The following is a 19,020-nucleotide window of genomic DNA, read 5'->3' as shown; positions in this document are numbered from 1 at the left end:
GCATGATCAGAGCTCACTGCAGCCTCAAACTCCGGGGCTCAAGCAATCTTCCCAGCTCAGCCTTTCAAGTAGTTGTGATTATAGGTGAATGCCACTACACCCAGCTATTATTATTTTTTTATAGAGATGAGGTCTTACTATATTGCTCAGGCTGGTCTTGGATTCCTGGACTCAAACGAGTAATCCTCCCACCAAAGACTCCCAAAGTGCTGGAATTATAGGTATGAGATACCATGCCCAGCCCCATTTAGAGACAACTCTTGAAGAAATGAATGGAGCCCTTGGGAGGCTTAGTGCAGTGAGAGTTTCAGATACTGCAGCCGTTCCAGGTAGAATGAAGCAGGCAGGTTTCTGGTGTTTATATATACAGCTGAGCAGGCCTTTTGAAAGTACAAGGTTGGTCCAAATGGGTCTAACTCAGCAGTGGTAAAAGAGCATATCAGAAAGAGAGCCACGAAGAGCATATCAGAAGGAGGGCCGCACAATACCATTGCATGCCAGCAGGTTTCAAGGAGTCACTTGCTATATTAGCTTTCTGTGGCTGCTGGAACGAAGTATCACACACTTAGAGGTTGAGACCATATACATTTATCTTAACAGCTCTGGAGATCAAGGCTAACATCAAGGCGTTTACAGGGCCTCATTCCTCCTGGAAGCTCTAGGAGAGAATCTGTTCCCACGCCTTTCCCAGTTTCTAGAAGTCAGCTGCATCCTTTGGCTTATGGCCCCTTCCTCCATTTTCAAACCAGCAGTAGGACACCTTTTAATCTCTCTGTGACTCTGACCTTCCTGTTCCCTCTCACAGGAAACCCTTGTGATGACATGGGGTCCACCTGGGTAATCTCCCCATCTCAAGATTCGTAACTATCACATCTGCAGGGACCTTTTTGCCACCGGAGGTAACAAATGCACAGGCTTGAGGGACTGGAATGTGGACATTTTGGGGGAGGCCATCGTTTGGCCTGCCACACCCATGTTTGCCCCATTAGTCACCCAGAAACTGACTTGGGTCTGAATCCAACTTTAGCTCTCCTCTGCGGAACAATTCCGCCCAGACTGGCTGTGGATGTCGGACAAGCCAAGCTGCTGACTCTGAGTTCCAGTCACTTTCTTCAGGTGTTCACATGCAGCCCTAAGAAAGTGTAGACTCCCTATACACAGGCCTGCCAGCGCAGCGTTGGGGTGCCAATTCTGGAGTGAGCTTGCCTGGGGCCATGTCTGGACTTTGCTACGTCCTAGCTCTGGGACCCCAGGAAAGCTACTTCACCTTTCAGGGCTTCAATGTCTTTATCTGTAAATTAGGAAAAATGAAGTCCTGACCTCCTAGGATTGTTGCAAAGGTAAAATGAGATAGTGTTTCCAAAATACCCAGAACATGGTAACTATTCAGTAATGGTTGCTGCTAATTATTTAGTCTGGAAATTTGTGGCTTTATACCTCCCTGTACTCACATTTTTTCTGGGTAACCAGGATGCTATCATCTGCCTATGAAATCTATCTTTCCAAAGCTTTTAAAGGGGCTGCATTGATTAGAAATTTATAGGACTCAAGTACCCATCTCTAAACACACACACACACAGACACACACACACAGACACACACACACAGACACACACACACAGACACATATACACAGACACACACACAGAAACACACACACACACACACAGAGACACAGGTATAATCAGAACCTACATGAAAGAATACACTTTTATATGCATGTCTGTACACACTGCGCTCTTGCAGATAGATCAGATCCAATCGGCTGCCTTCTTAAGCAAAGTCATAAGCACAGTGAAGGACCAATAGCTGCTTGTTTCTGATGCTCAGCCTCCCACAAAAAGCCCAAACTGACCTCAGAAACATTCAGGTTTCTGACCCATACTGCTGCAACGTCTTGATAAATGTCAAAGAAAAGGCTAATGGTTGTACAATTGCACCAGAAAGTAGGCTTAATGTGGTGTGCAGCAGTGCCCGGGAAGGACACCCTGCACCCTGCTTGTCCAGTGTGATGGGTTTATGTGCCAATCTCCGAATCAGCAGAAGACATGGATAAAAGCTGGGGTTCCACCAACCAATGGGATGGAGCCAGAGCAGCTGCCTTTAGAAGCAGTGGTTGACCACAATTTCACCATTCAGAAAAACACAGCAAAGTGGGAGAATGGATACGATGCCATGTTGTGTGTGTGTGTCTCTCTCTCTCATCTTTGCCTCTGTGTCTCTCTGTCTCTCTCTGTCACACACACACACACCTACAATATACCACATCATCAATTCCACAATCCCTGCTCACTCTTCACCTCACCCTAATTGCCAAGTAGGGGGATATTGCTGTTGAGTTTATTAAAGTTGGCACTTTCTGAAGTCAAAATTGGACCATCTGCTGTGAATAGGGAAATGGCTGTTCTGACGGGGGCTGGCCTCAGGCTCTACTGCCAGGGTCTCTCAGGAACCTGTCCTTAAATGACTGAGCTGCTCCATCAGGAAACCACACGCTGGGATATGGGCCGTGTGCATTTCAGACTCATTAATTCCTCCTGTTGTTTGTTACTGTCACCACCTGGGGAGCCCTAGATCCCAGTCTATCTCCATAAGGGATTGGTGAATGTGATTCCTGCCTGGGCCTGGCACTTTGGGGAGGAGGGTCACCTCGATTCAGAGTTGGAGATGAGGGAACCAAGGGAGAAAGACCACTGGAGAGCCCAGCTGGGTTAGTGCAGTCCATGCTGGGCAAGGTGCTGTGTCACGACAAACCCAGGAATAGCAATAATTGTGATTGTTGTTTGAGTGCTTACTGTGCCAGGTGCTGTGCTAAGTACTCTACATGCATTGTTTTTCTTAAGCCATCAACAATCTGGGAGATAAGCTCTACTATTCAATCCCATTTTACAGATGGGGAAACCAAGGCACACAGAGGGGAACTCGCTTGCCCAAGTGTACACAGCTTGACTGGAAGAGATGGATTCGGAAGTTAGGTCTAGCTTCCCAGACGCTAGAAGAATGGAATCTTTGTTTCATGTCAGGGTTTATGGTCGCGGTTCTTTCTGACCCTTCTCGCTGCCCTTTCCTATCATGGAAAATAGAGTTGGGAGAATGTGGTGCTGAGGCCTGAATGGGGACAAGAGTCACTGTGGTAAAGAGGAATGAACTGTTCAATTGCATATGAACAAACATATGAAGAAGAAACATATAAAACAATCAATTAACTTCAATAAATGTCTGAGACACCCTGTAAATTACTGACTTCTCTGATTCCCTACAATCATTTATCAATTGCCTTTCCCTTTGGCCACGCAAAGGCTGTGTGTCTCTGGGCAAGTGTCCTAACCTCCCTGAGCTTCAGTTTACTCAGTTGTAAAGCAGAGATGATGGTCTGACTCTCAGTGGGGACCTTGTGAGGATTAAAGGAAATATATGAATTTGAAAGTTCCTGGCACAGGGCTTGAAGATAAATGTTTGTTTCTCTAAGGAACAGCAGAATAGAAGCCTAATCCTGGAGCCAGCCGGCCCAGATTCATAATTCCAGTCCCACCACTTATTAACTGTATGGCTCTCGGCAAGTTGCTAAACCTCTCTGTTCTTCAGTTTCCTTTTCTGTAAAATGGGAATGATTATAGTATGTTGTATTAGGTAGGATTGCTGTGAGAATTACATAAACGAATCTGCATAAAGCTCTGAGCACTGTGCCGGCACATGATGCCAATGAGAGTAGTCTGTCGTGATTATTCTGCTAGAAGTTGAGTATGAGTCCAAGAAAAATCGCAGTCCATTTCGTCTTCCATTCCTTCTCCACCAACAAAAGGGCTAGAGCAGTGGTTCTCGACAGGGGGTGACTTTGCCCCTCGGGGACGCTGAGCAGTGTCTGGAGATATTTTTAGTTGTCGCAACTGGGTGGGGTGTTAAATCAGGCATCTTAGTGGGTAGAGACCAGAGATGCTGCTGAACAGTCTACAATGCAGAAAACAGCCCCCACACAAAGAATTATCTGTCCCAAAACATAAATAGATGGGATTTGAAGACCACCCCATCCCACTTCCCACTTACAGATGAAGTCAGGGAGGCATGAGGGAGGCTGTACAGGTAAAGAGACTGGATAAGCACCTTAGTTGGGTTTATGGTTCACTCAGTATGCATTGTTCACTCAACATGTATGTGCTCTCTCTTTTACTGCAGGCATCGAGCTAATTAAGGAATCCAGAAAGCTTCACTCTGTTGCCCAGGCTAGAGTGCAGTGGTGCAATCTAGGTGGTTCATTGTGACCTCTGCCGGAAGGCTCAAACAATTCTCCTGTCTCAGCCTCCAGAGTTAAAAAAAAAAAAAAGGAAAAGAAAAACTTTCCTTTTGTATGAAAAAAGAAAAATCACCCAAATGTCTTAAGGTACTTTCCTTAATGTGTTGTACATCTTTTCTTCTTTTTTTCTGAGATGAAATCTTGCTCTGTCACCCAGACTGGAGTGCAGTGTTGCAAACTCTGTCTCCTGAGTTTAAGTGATTCTCGAGCCTCAGCCTCTCAAGTAGCTGGGATTACAGGTGTGTGCCACCACACCTGGCTCCTGGCTAACTTTTTAGTAGAGATGGGGTTTCACCATGTTACCCAGGCTGGTCTCAAACTCCTGGCCTCAAGTGATCCACCCACCTCAGCCTCTCAAAAGTGCTGGGATTATAGGCATGAGCCACTGTGCCCAACCCTATTTTCATCTTATACAAACAGATTCTATGACACACCAGGGCTAGCTGGACATTGGAAAAAGCACTGGTCCAATCCCTGAGGAAACCGAGGTACAACTCAATAATTCCTGACACCGGGGGATCAGAGTCCCCCCAAACCTGATGAAATCTATATTTCTTTTGGGAAAAAAACATACATAGACACATCCACAAATGTTTATAATATCAGAATGCCCCCAAGTCCCTGACTCCCATCCACAGAATCTTTAAGACTTTAAGAACACAGAAGAGGAGTCCTCCTTTAGAAAGACGAGAGTATGACCCGGCTTATGGTCAGCTTGTCAAGCCATAGGACAGATGTCTACCTAATTAGATGTAGCAAGTTCCGGGCATTATCACTCACTTCTCCCTCTGTCCATATTTTGGAAAAAATATGTGCCAAAAACACAAGGGAAGGTGGAACCAAGATGGGAAGGTGATAGGGGTGCGACAGATCCTGTCAACAAGTCTCTCTGACTTCCTCCTTCATTGCGGTGTTTGGATGCCAAGGCTAATGACAAATCCTAATTACTTTTTTGGGCCCATCTGTTTAGGGAAGCTGACCTCAAATGGAAGCCACCCAGCTGCCCGTCCCTTCACAGGCAAGATATGTGAGCAAATGCCTTTGAGAGGCTCTGGACAGAAAGAAATATAATAAGGATAAAGTGGGCCTTACCCATACCAGGGAGAGAGGTGGAAATGCAAACCAATTTTGGAGACAAGTGTCTAATTCCAAACTTAATACATTCTAAAAGTCCTGTGGGTAACCTAGGTGTGTCTTTGCAACTCACAAAGGGGCTCTTCTATGCTCAGGAGAAGAACTCAGCAGCCATTGTGTCTAGCCTGGCACCTCTGACCACAGCGGATTGGATAAGGGGCAGGCATCTAGGGTGAGCTAGGTCAATCAGAGGTCCTTCCCTGGGAATTTGGAATTTGAAGTAAGAAGAGCTATAGAAACCGGGAATATCTAGCTAGTGTGCCTATATTTTCTAATATGTTGGATAAGAAGTAGACTTTTCATGAGGCTAGGTTGTGTTCTTGTCCTTAGATCCCTTGAGATACCTCTGAACCCTTATATTAAATTTCTCTTTCTGCAGAATGTGATAAAGATAGGCACCAACAATGCCTTCCTCCTCTGCATAAACATGCCATTTATCCCATAAGGAGATAGGATCTATTTCCTGTCCTCAATAGAAAGTGGTGGAAGTAATACCCTGCCAGTTCCAGACCTACCTGTTAAGAGACCAGGTAACACCTATCTTTGCTTCTTTCGGACCCAACTGCCAGGTAAAGGAGTTTAGGCCAGAATAATAAGTAAGGAAAGATAAATGCAAAGACAGGGCTCCCTGGAGAGCACCAAGGTACAGACAGGGGAGTAAAGCTTTCTTGCACCTTCCAGCCCAGCCCAACTACCAGCTGAATGCAGCTGAGGGAGCAAACCCAGCCCAAGCCCCCTGGAGCAAAAAACCTGCCCAGCAGAGCTCTGTCTGAATCCTTAACCTGCAAAAATCATGAAAAAGAATACATTGTTTTGCTCTAAGCCACAAACTTTTGGGTGGTTTGTTACATTGTAATATATAACTGAAGCAACCTAGCTGGAATTAGTTTCCTTTCTTGTAAGCAAAGTGTCCTAACAGAAGACTGTAGCAGTCAGGCATGCAAAATGAACTCTGAAATCCCACTTAGCTCTTATATAAGAAATGTGGGGGCAAAATGAGGTTGGTTAATGTGTTTCTCTTCTGGCCATCATCTCTCCCTCCTGGGATGCTGAAAAGAACAGAGCTGGGCTGTGAGCTGAGTGGTGAGTGAAGGTTTAGACTCCTTCTGGCACGTGGGCTCCATGGAGTGAAGCAGTTCTGGGTTGCTGTGCATGGCCTGGGACTCCCTGGGGCAGCTAACTCTTGCAAAACTGCCCCAGGGAGGCAAAGGCTGAGGGGATTTCTCTCCTGGAACTCTCAGAACCAAAGCAGCAGGCAGATTAGCTCTGGCAGCTTTGGAAGGTACAGACAGGTTAATAAGAGCTAGAAAGAATCATTGGGTCAGCACAGAAGGGGTTTCAACTTCCAGCCCTCAAAATGTCCCCTCCAAACCTGAGTAATTAATATGTCCATGCTCTGCAGAGCCTAGGAATTTGGGAACACATCTTCAGGAAACACATCTCAGAGATTTAAGCGGATAGTTCTGAGAGTCAGCCAACTAGGGATGTGTACCTTGCCTCCATATGACCTTGGCCAAATGGTCTAAACTCTCTAAGCTTCAGTTTCCTCACCTGCAAAATTGGGATAATAGCTTACTTGACAGGGCTGAGAGGAACAGTTAATGAGTTAATTTATGTGAAGTTTTTAGACACTGGGCTTGGCACATAGTAAGTGCTCAGTAAATGGCACCCATCATGATGATTATTTATCATGTTTATTGACAGTGATTTCATAACTTTCCCAGATAGCTTTCACTCAGGTAATAGAAAACATTCAGCATCATGGAGCTGATGTCTGGACCCAGTTAGGGACACAGCTATGTTGGCAATTTTAACATAAAAGGAGCTCATTACTGAGAGGTACAGCCAGCAATAGGGTATGAGGTCCCTCATCAGACACCCCCAAAATACTGTAGAGTCTGAGCAGAAAGAATCCTGAGAATGAGACTGAGTCATCCGATGGATGAGGAAACTGAGGTCCCAAGCGCTAACTGAGAGCCTCACGCTCTGCAATGGGAGCCCCAGTTAGCACCCCCCATTTCCAGTTTGGCTCCATGTCTGTTGTTTCACTCGGTTTTCATCTGACTCCTCTCTGATCCCCTCCCAGGGAAGTGTGGGTGGAACAGGAATCAGGGCAGGTTTGAGCTTGTAAGACACAAATAGCATTGGGTTTGCCTCTGGTGATGCTGCCCGCAAGGGCTGGCTGCAGGAAGGGCGCTGTGGGACAGCCACAGCCGGAATCTTCCAGGGCTGTCCTCCCCACTCTGGGAAGCCAGGCAGAAAACACATTGTCTCAGCAAAGGGACATTCTGTCACCAAAGACTTGGCCCAAGCTCCCCTGGAAGCCTCTCAAATCTCCTTTAGGGGAAGCCAGGGGCTGCTAGAATTTCAGGGCTTGCCAAACAGGAGTCTCAGGGCAGACTTCTAGAACAAAGGCTTCAGCGAGCATGAAAAATCAGCGTTTTCATTAAAACAAAACAAAACCTCACCATTAAATAACTGCCACTATTTATGAAGCATATACTTTCTATAAGGCACCACGATATTCCTTTGCATGCTAATTAAATACCCAGATGTATGTGACAATGTTAGACCTATTTTGCAGATGAGGAAACTGAGGCACAGGGAGGTTAAAGTGGCCTATCTAAGGGCACACAAGGGGTAAGTGCAAAACTGAAATTTGGACCAAGGCCTCCCTCACTTTGCAACCCCAGCTCTTAACTACAATGCTCTGCTGCCACATCACCAGGTTGGTAGGGAGAATACAGCAGGGCATCAAAAACAAAGCAGGGACCCCATTTGCCCTGTTCTAAATCATTTAAGCTGGGATCTGCTCAGTTCACAAGGACCTCTGTAACCTGACCTCCAGAGGCGGCCCAGTGGGCTGATACAATAGGGCTTGGCACGCCTGGCTGCAGCTGATTGGGCAAGGGACAGTCCTTGACATTAGCCAGTCAGAGTACTTTCCCTGGGAGTTTGGACCCTGGACAAGACTGTAAACCCCAAGCCTCTTGTCCACAGGCAATGTAGAAAGAAGTTGGGAGACAACCTCATCTTCCATGTTCATTCATTCACCCAACAAATATTTTCCTGTGCACCTATTATATACCAGGCCTTAGGAACACAGCAGTGAACAAAACTGGCAAAAATATCTACCTCAGAAATCTTTTTTTTTTTTTTTTTCTGAGACAGAGTTTCGCTCTTGTTACCCAGGCTGGAGTGCAATGGCACGATCTCGGCTCACCTCAACCTCCACCCCCTGGGTTCAGATAATTCTCCTGCCTCAGCCTCCTGAGTAGCTTGGATTACAGGCACACACCACCATGCCCAGCTAACTTTTTGTATTTTTAGTAGAGGCAGGGTTTCACCATGTCGACCAGGATGGTCTCGATCTCTTGACCTCATGATCCACCCGCCTCAGCCTCCCAAAGTGCTGGGATTACAGGCTTGAGCCACCGCGCCCAGCCTACCTCAAGAATCTTAATCTAAGGGGGAGAGACATACAATAGTCAAAGAAAATATGTAAAATATATAATGTGATAGCCGGTGGTCAGTGCCATGCAGGAGAAAGGTTGAACAGAGTTCTTGCTTTCACTGTTCAGCCTTAATATACATATTTTTCCTTCCCTCATGGCTGAGGCCTATCATTGTATGAAAACACACACACGTACACATATGTACACACACATGCATGTGCATATATGCACATGCACGAACACACACACACATGCATACACATGCACACACATACACACTGCCAGCCTGGAGAACCTTCCACTCGAAATATCTTCTAAAAAGCAAAGCAAAATCAAAACCTAACTCCATAAGCAAGCTCCTCTGACCTATCCCTGTGGTAACCACCCAAGAAGGCTGACAGAGGGTCAAGTGTGAAGCTGACACATCCTGTGGCAGGTGTTTGTCACTTGTCAATGACACCTCTGATTTCCCCAGCCTGCCCTGAGTGCAATTATCTTCAGAGGCTCGAGTCAAAGGCACCCACTTCCTGCATCCCCAGAGCATCATTTTTCATTAACCCCCAGCTGAGTACCTGGGTAGGGAGATCAGTGGACACCTCAGTGCCTAAATTTGTTGTAAACAGTTGGCAATGGCTGCCCCTGGCAGAAGGGCTTGGGGAGGGTATAAGTGGAGGTGATTTCCCAGCATCCTGCCTTCCCATTTCCTGATATTCAGGTCTGGGAAGACGACTCCCACGGCCTCTCTGTATCCCAGCAGCCAAAGTCTCCATTTATACCAAGAGCCCCCCAAACACATACCCTCACTCCCTTCTCTCAGTCACCCCTCCCACCCTGATGATGCCCCACATTTTCCCCACTCCCCCAGCTCCAGCCCACACCGATGCCACTCCTTGCTCTCCAGTACTGTCCCTGCTCATTGATTTTGTCACATCTCCTCACTCATCACACATCCTTCTTATACCCTTGCTTCTCTCACATACATGTTTTCATTATCCCTGCCTTCTGAACCCCACTTTCCTCTCCTTCCTACCATTTATTAAATGCATAGTGTCACCAGAGCCTGGGTCAGGATCTGTGCATGCATCATCTCAGCCCTTACAAGAGTCTTATAAGATAATTATGGTTATTTCCCTCAAACTGCCAGTGAGCAAATTGGGGCTCAGAGAGGTCAACAACATGCCCAAAATCCAGGGCAGGCAAGTGGGAAGCTGGCATGGGACCCCTTGGTTCCTGGAGTCCTGACCTATCCTGTTAACCTCTGCTTCCTCGCTCACATGCTGTCAGACTCTTACAGGACTGGGTTCTCCAACTGCTTTATATAACTCATTTCAAACATGCTTTCTCTTTTACACACTCTCTTTGTCACCTACTCCCTGTCCTCCTAACTTGCCCTCGGCTGTCCCTTCTGACACCTACGTGGCTATCATCTCTGGAGCACATCCCTATGCAGCTGTGATTAGCTGAGACACCTGATGCTCACACCCACACCACTTCTTGCAGCCTCCAATGACAATCTCCCCTTTCTGTATCACAAGACCCCTCCCCTGCCCCTTCTTCAATGCACCCCCAGCCAAGAACCTCTCACCAGCATCCCACTCTCTCCTCTAGCCCCTTTCTGTTCTCCCAATTCTCCCACCTTGTTCAATAAGGAACCCATGTCTGCCAGTGGGAAAGGGGGCAGGAGGTGGCTCCGTAAGTCACAAATGGCAAAGCCCAGAGGCAGCCCTGTTCCAGCCCAGCACACCCTCCGGCCTCAGCGGCTCTCAGGTGGATGGGAAGCGTCACCTCACCCGATTCGCTCCTGCTCCATCTCTTCCATTTTCTCAGCTCGAGCGATCACCCTGTTGATGATTTCTTTCTCCTCATCGGTCAGTTCTTCCTGCTTCCTCTGCCTGTCAGACTGACCACTGGGATGGACAGACCAGCCTGCCTGGAGCCTGAAAGGCAATTTGGGAAGGTGTGAGGTGAACAGAAAATAGTAGTTCAAATTTCTCCTGGAAACTGACTGCCTGGGAGATGGTGGGCAAAAGAATTGTATCTTTCAGAGCCTCAGTCTGCTACTCCACGCAATGGGACACATACTTCCCTCTTAGGCTTCTGATGAGTTTATTTTGCTTATGCGCTTAACACATAGTAGACACACCACAACATTTTCAGCAAGCTCATGGAAACCTGGAGCATAAAGATGTTTCAGAAAAGATAGAACAGTAGTCTTGTACAGCTGAAGTGGAAATGATTCAGGACAGGCAGCCCGAAGCCCTTGGTCCCGGGTTGATCACAGCATCTGCCTGGCAGGGAGGTGGCTTTTGGGGGCTACCGGGTTTTTAAGAATAAATTTAAACTAGTTGCCAACTACATTTCTAAAAATCTCTTGACTTCACACAAATGTTCAGATTTCCAGCCTCAAAGCCTCTGGTAACATTTTGAGTTCTATCTTGTGTTCTTTTTGCCTTTTCTTTTCTTCTTAAGTGAACACTGACATAACATCTACCGGTGCCCACATTACCTAATTATCTCTCACACATGCCCACTGCATGCCCGCGTCAGCTTATTATCTCTCCTACAAGCACCCCATGCACCTGCATTACCTCATTTAACCCTCGCATCACCCCTAAGAGGCACGGACTGTTTGTGTCCCTATTTCCTGGTGAGGAGGCTGAGGCGTGGAGAAATTTGAGCACTTGTCCAAGCTTGTGTGGCTGGCAAGTGTCAGTGGCAGGATTCAGACCCAGGCAGTGTTCACATTTACCCTCCACAAGATGGAAAGAATGGGACCTGTGGCCCTGGCAATGGTTCAGAGAATCAGAGCTGCTGGGAGCAGTTAAGGCTGTGGTCTATGAAAGATTGGTATCCCAGGCTCTGAGGTGCATCACCGGGGTGGAAGACAGGGCTGAACACCACTAGAAATTCTTGTCCCTGTGAGGGAAAAAATCAGGAACTCTGAATCCTCAGGAGCAACCCCCCATTAGCCGCCAGCCTCAGTCCTTTCTGCTGGCCTAATCACAGCAGCAGGCAGCTGGAAATTAAAAGCCCATCCCCCTCTCCCCCCCCCCCCCGCCCTCTTCTGCCATTCCCCCACCTTAGCTAGCTTACTCTGAAGAGCAGAGAACAAAGAGTTTGAGGAAAAGGGAATCAGATATCTTGGGGTCTTGTTTCCAGAAAAGGAAGGAGGATATGGCCTGGGGAAATTCTGGCGGAAACACACCTCGCCTTCCCACATGTAGCCTTGGATGGGGTGCCTCTGGGATGAGCACGTGTTAACACTGCTAAACCCCTTGCTCAGAACTCTCCAGTGGTGTCTCAGTTGACTTAGAATAAAATCCAGAATGAGGCAGAAGTTGTGGTTGCCCAACATTGTGAAGATACTAAATGCCACTGACTTGTATGTTTTACAACGATTACTTTTATGGTATGTGAATTTTACCTTAATAAAAATAAAATTCAGACTTCTTGCTTATTCTGCAAAGTCCTGCCTGGTCTGTCCTTTACCTGCCCCTCTGTCCTCATTGCCCCTGCTCCCCCTGGTCACTAGCTCAGCCACACTGGCCTCTCTGCTCAGTCTTAAAGACCCAAGTCTTGTTTTTGCCTCAGCACCTTCGCACTTGCTGTTCCCCCTTCCAGGAACACTTACCTCCCTAGATCTTCCCTCTCATCATCCTGGTCTCAGAGAGGCTGTCTTTGATCTCTCATTGCCCTGCTTCACTTTCTCCATTGTACCCGTCTCTAGCTGAACTTATCTTTTACATTTTTTCTTGTTTTATATTTATTGCCCCTTTCTCCCCAACCAGAACATAGATTACAGGATGGCAGGGACCTTGTCTGGCCCTGGTTCTCTATTGTGTCCATGGCATTTAGATCATTCTCTGACAGCAAGTACATAAAAAGAGTTTTTGTATAAGACCTGGTTCCTGGTGGCCAAAAGAGATGTTAAATGCCTAATTATACAGGTGACATGCAGAGAGACTGAGCAATGGAGGTTACTCAGCCTAGAAATTGGGAGGAGCTTCTTGAGGAAGTGAGGAGAATTCACTGTGATCCTGGTGAAGACGAAGCTTCAGGGCCCTCTGTTCACACAGGCACCTCCGGAGGCCCTAAAAGGGCCCTAGTAATGGTCGTGTGATTAGGAAAATTTGCTGAAGCAAGATGGTTTTGTCTTTTTGGGGCCCATCTTGAAGAGGGCCCCTTAAATATATTCACTTTGGGCCCCACAAAGCTGTGGCTGATTCCTGCTGAGACCTCAAAGATAAGCTGAAGGGGTGATGGAAGGTAGGGGAGAGATTGAGCCTGGCAGAGGGAATGGTCTTTGCAAAAGGCTGGGGTAGAGCAAACAGGCAGCAAGTTGGAGGGAAAGAAGACCAGCATGGTGGCCAGCCTCTAAGATGGTCCCCAGGAGTCCCTGCCTTCTGTTATTCATACCTACCTGTGTGCAGTCCCTTCCCATACTGAATAAAGGCTGGTCCTGTGTGATCAACTAAACACAGTGGAAGTGACACTGTGTGACTTCCAAGTCATAAAAGACACTGAAGCACCCACCTTGGTCTCTTGGCCAGCCACCATGTTGTGAGGACACTCAAACATCCCCATGGAGAAGCCCATGTGGAGAGGAACAAAGGCCTCCTGCCAACAGCCAGCACCATACTGCCAGCTATGTGAGTGGCTCTTCAATTCCATATCAAGCCTTCAGATAACTGCTGCCCCAGGTGACAGGTCTGCAGCTGCATGCTTGACCTTGTGCCAGGGCTGCCCAGTCAGGCCACCCTCTAATTCCTATTCACAGAAATTGTGAGGGATACTTAATGGTTTCTGTAATTTTAAGTCACTTATTTGAGATGATTTGTTATCAGATAACTGGGAAACCCAGTCCAGCAGGAGAATAGAGACAGACTAGTAGCATCCTCCCCACCATGTCTGGATTCATGTTCTATTGCTGCATGATACATTATTACAAAGTAGGGGCTTAAACCAACACACATTTATTTTTCTCATAGTTTCTGTGGGTCAGGAGTCTGGGCTTGGCTTAACCAGGTCTTCTGCTCAGTATTTCACAAGGCTGCAATCAAGGTATTGGCTGGGCCATGTTCTCATCTGGAAGCTTGACAGGGGAAGAATTAGCTTCTAAGCAAATTTGTATTGTTGGCAGAATTAATTAGCTTGCAGCTGTATGACTGAGGGCCATGGCCTTCTGAAGGCTGTTGAGAGTCCCTATCCCAGGTCCTAGAAGCTGCCTGCATTCCCTAACCATGTGGCATCTCTAATCCTATCCTGTGGGCCACTTCCTTCATCAAGTCCACAAGGAGAATCTCTAGTTCCTTTTATCTGAGACAGAGTCTTATATAACATAATGTGATTCTCAAGAGCTCATCCTCTTCGCTATATCTTATAGGCTAGAAGCAAGGCTCAGGTCCTGCCCACACTCAAGGGCAGGGCATTATACAAAGGCATGAACACCAGGAGGTGGGGATCACTCTGAAGTTTGCCTGCTGCAGCATTCCTGGCAGGTGTCCCTCCTTCCTTGCTTGAATGCTTCCTGTGATAGAGGCCTCACTCTCTTTATGCAGAGTCTGTGCCATGCTGTTGGGAAGATCTTCCATTTGGTATGCCAATATCCTTCAGCCTGATGTGTCTCTCCAATACTTTTAAAGGATACAGTGGACTCCTGTATAATGAAGATCACCTACCCTTTCCAAAGAGTCCCAGTCATAACGAAATTCAGCCATCTCCCAAATCTCATCAGTTTTCCATGGAAATGGACACTTCACCTGCCCCTATTCTCCCTTATTTGCCCCCACCTCTCTTCCTGGATTTCTCCATTGATCCCCCTTTGTTTATTTCCTGCCATTACAAAGCAGCTCAGTGACCAAAACTGAACACGTGAGATTCTAGGCCTAGTCCCCAGTGGAGACACTCCAAGGACACATTCCTGCAATTTACAATCTGGTCAGGAGCCAGCCTGACCTGAAGTCAGTGCCTCACACCCCACCACTACACCATTGCCAGTGTCAGCACGTACAGCAAAGACATGTGTCTGAACACACATGGCTCCAGAGACATAAGCAGGGCTGGGGGGACCCTGAGAGGCCCCACCTAGGATAACGGTCTCCATCTGCAGACTGCAGATGAGCAGCCCTGCCGGAGGCTGCTGGCACTTTCCAAAGCCTTCCCCCATCCTCTGCCCCAGAACACGTAGTTGACAAACAGCTCATCATGTTTGAAAATGTCGCCGATTGGTCTCAGTGGGAACCTGAGAGCCTCCTGTGGATTTTCATGTTTTAATTTCAGAAGCAAACAGACAGAAACAAGATCAGTTTTTCAGACCAAGTGTTGCTCTCAGGGAACAGAAAGGGTCTGTCTAGGTCTTCCTGAGGTGGGGAACCAGGTGGGCATGAGGGTCTCAAGCATCAGTTCTTAGGATAAGACCTTTGCCAAGGGCTTCTGGACAGAGGATGGCAGCTCTGTGTCCTTAAGACCAGAACCAGAGTCCAATATTGGGATCTTATTAAAGACCAAAGCCGGAGACCAAAGTATTGCTCCCCTTGGACAAGTTAGAGGATTGTATCCAATCCAGAAAATATCCAGAGGGCTTACTGTGTGCCAATGTGAGCCCTTGTTGACTGGGCAGAGTTAATGAGTGGCATCCTGAGTCTGACACTTGTTGCCAGTATGTGCTGGGCCTCTGCCCTGCTCTGAACCTCAGTTTCCTGGTCTGTTAATTGGGAATGTTAATAGGGCATGCATCATAGGTCCTTGACAAGATTAAATGTGAAAGTGCATGCCAAGCACCCAGGTAACAGCAGCCCTGCTATTGTGACTATCCTCTTAATCTACCAGGATGCCTAATGTTTTAGTGAGGGATGAATTGCACCAGGAACGTTGCAAGCAAACTGCGGTGTGCTCCACAGTTTCGTGGGACTGCCTCTCCATGTGAGTGCTGGCATTTTCATAGCCACTCATTAGCTGGCTGCTGACAGAGTAGCCCTTTGACATAAGCAGAACTGATGGCTACCTACAATGACAGTGCTGAGCTATGAAGATACAATAACCTAAGAGAGGTGTACAGGAGTAGGCTTTAGAGTCACATAGCTCTGATTCCTTTTCTGGCACCTCCCGGCCTGGCTGTGCAACCTTAGGCACAGGTTACATAGCATCTCTGAGACTTAGTTTCCTCATCTGTTAAAGGGAAAACTTGCCAGTGAGCTCATCAAGCTCATATGAGGGTTAGCTAGATCATGTATATAAAGAGCTTAGCACTGATTCTAGGACTTGGTAAATGCTCGAAAAAGGTGAACTTGTGTTTTCTTTTTCTTCTTATTATTAAATATTTTTGGTATGAAACTGGATCCCAAATCCTTGCCACAGTGGAAATTCACTGAAAAATTATTATTAAATATTTTTCGTATGAAACTATGTCCCAAATCCTTGCCACAGTGGGAATTTGGTGAAAAATTACCTAATAACACTATAGTGGGCACTGAATCTGAATGAAAGAAAGAATGAATGAATGAATAGAATGTTTTGCTCTGGAATCACTGACCCAGAGGTAGGAAGAAACCAATGGAATGAAACAGAACATGCAGCCTGGATCACTGACTGGCATTTGAAATCAGGAATCTCTTTGACACCTGAAAGCCATGGTGGTAGGAGTATCCAGATCAATTCCTTGCCCATCTGCACAAACATGAGCTTAGTTGATTTAGCTATTCAGGAGAGAGAGACAGAGAGACAAAGAGAGAGAAGAGAGAGAAACCAACTACCTTAGCTGACTTTAAGTGGCAGGAATGAATGCTGGAGAAAATGAACTTTCAGAAGCATCCTTCCTAGACCAATCCTTCCTGTAGCTCCCAGATTTCCTTTCTCAATCTGGATGCACTAATCCCATACCAGAATCTACTGAGATGTTAGGACACAATGGGAAAAAAAAAACACTTGAGCTTTAGATTCAGACCAATCTGTATTCAAACCCTGGCACTGTGTGACTTTGGGGAAAGTATTTCGTCTCTCTGGACTCTAATTTTTTCATCTTTCAAATGGAGTTAAGAATAATTTTATGCCATAAGGTTTACATTTACTGTCTTGTTGAATTTTTGAAATATCTTATGAGGTAAACATTATTCTCCTCTTGAGTATACCAAGGTTCAGAGGGGTTAATCACTTGCCTAAGGTCACACAGCTTGTAGCAAAGCCAATCCCAGGAGGGAAGGTCTGTGCTCTGAACCACCATGCTATCCTGCTCTTCTGAAAGGCAGCCAGATGGTTCAATCTCACTTTCTCCCAAGCCACAGTCAACTCTTCCAGACCCCCTACCCCCCTCATCTTAATTTTCTGTGGCTCTTTAGTTTAGAGGAAGCTTTAATCTAAGGAACTTTTGACTGTTGGTTCCAAATATCTTTTTTGTTTGTATACATTTTCAATTAGGCTTTTTTTTTTTTTTTAAAGAGACAAGGTCTTGCTATGTTGCCCAGGCTAGATTTGAGCTCCTGGGCTCAAGCAATCCTCCCACCTCAGCCTTCCAAGTAGCTGGGACTACAGGTGTGTGTCACCACACCAGGCTTAGCTGGGCTTCATTCCGAGGATCACAGTAGATTTGTCTAATTAGGGGAATGTAAACTGTAGAGACATCAAGAGCCCACGACTGACTTAAAATGCACATGGTATGTGTGATCTGAATGGGAACGGAAACAAGCACATTTCCCCCAGATGATGAACTTGGGGGCTCTCTAGGGACTGTCTACTATTGGCTAATCTGCAAAGACCAATGTGCCCTGTCCTAACTGTGGGAAGAAATGCTCAGAGCTGCCTTTGAGGTGGAAGCAGGAAATTGGTTGTGTGTCCCTACCCAAAATACACCCTTTATGATTTTAGACGGCATTTTTTTGCCCACTCTAGAACCTAAACACTTTTACTGGGAAAAGATGATGTAAACCAGTGGGGTGGCCTGTGATAGAGTTCATCATTTCTCAAACTTTAGCGTGACTAAGATTCACTTGGTGAGCTAGCCAGAATACAGATTTCTGGGCCCTTTGCAGAAATTTGGGTTCTGAAGATCTGGGGTGGGACTTGAGAATTTGCATTTCCAAGGGAGGAAGGAATAAAGTAGGGTTGGTTAATGGGTCCAAAAATGCAGGTAGATAGAAGGAATAAGATCTAATGTTTGGTAGCACAACAAATAGGATGACTATAGTTAACAATAATTTATTGTATACTTCAAAATAACTAGGAGATCAGAATTAAAATGTTCCCAACATGCATATGTGTTTGAGGTGATGGGTATTTCAATTACCCTGATTTGATAATTTCACATTGTATATAGGTACCAAAATATCACATGTACCCCAAAAAAACATAAACTATTTTAGGCCAATTAAAAATCCTAGAAAGAAAAAAGAGACAAACATTGGGAAATAAATTAATATTTGATGTTTTAGTTGATCACCAAAGAGTCAGAGTCTACTTTCTTTCTTTCTTTTTTTTTGAGATGATATCTCACTCAGTCGCCCAGGCTGGAGGGCAGTGGCACAATCTTGGCTCACTGCAACCTCTACCTCCTGTGTTCAAGCAGTTCTCCTGCCTTAGCCTCCTGAGTAGCTGGGACTACAGGCATGTGCCACCACACCCAGCTAATTTTTTGTATTTTTAACAGAGATGAGGTTTCACTTTGTTGGCCAGGCTGGTCTTGAATTCCTGAGCTCAAGCGATCTGCCCACCTCCGCCTCCCAAAGTGCTGGGATTCCAGGCGTGAGCCACATGCCTGGCCCCAGAGTCTACTTTCCTACTCCTTCAATCTAGCCCAAACTTAGGACTTGCTGTGGACAATAAAATGCAGGGGAGTGATGGTGCACCAGTCCAGAGGCAAGAGCTCCAAAGGCCTTGCGTGTTTCTGTTTATTCTTATACCCTGCCACCGCCGTGAGAAGTCCCAGGATAGCCTGTTGGAGGGTGAAGCATGTGGAAAAGAAACGCATCGTTCCAGCCACAGCCATCCTGGATCAGCCAACCCTTGATGCACAAACGAGCCTAGCCAAGGTCCACAGAGCCACTCACCAAGCCCAGATCCCTGACAACAAATAACTGTTCTAAGCCACTGAGTTTTAAGATGATTTGTTACATAGCAAAAGCTAACTGATACATTATTCAGCATGGCAAA

General features: G+C 46.4%; 1 protein-coding gene across 17 annotated transcripts in view; it reads right to left on the bottom strand.

Moving 5' to 3' along the window:
- The window catches only part of RPH3A (rabphilin 3A), a 341,396-nt gene that overhangs the window by 45,558 nt on the left and 276,818 nt on the right, over positions 1–19,020 (bottom strand). For all 17 annotated transcript variants that reach the window (XM_078337362.1, XM_078337365.1, XM_078337364.1 and 14 more), the window contains one exon: positions 10,671–10,817. In XM_078337362.1, the coding sequence (XP_078193488.1) occupies positions 10,671–10,817 (147 nt within the window). The remainder of the gene's footprint in view (positions 1–10,670; positions 10,818–19,020) is intronic.

Source organism: Callithrix jacchus, chromosome 9, assembly GCF_049354715.1.
Source record: "Callithrix jacchus isolate 240 chromosome 9, calJac240_pri, whole genome shotgun sequence".
NCBI classification, from domain to species: Eukaryota; Metazoa; Chordata; class Mammalia; order Primates; family Cebidae; genus Callithrix; species Callithrix jacchus.
The sequence above is the reverse complement of the archived record's forward strand: the minus strand, read 5'-3'. Positions and strand labels throughout refer to the sequence as shown.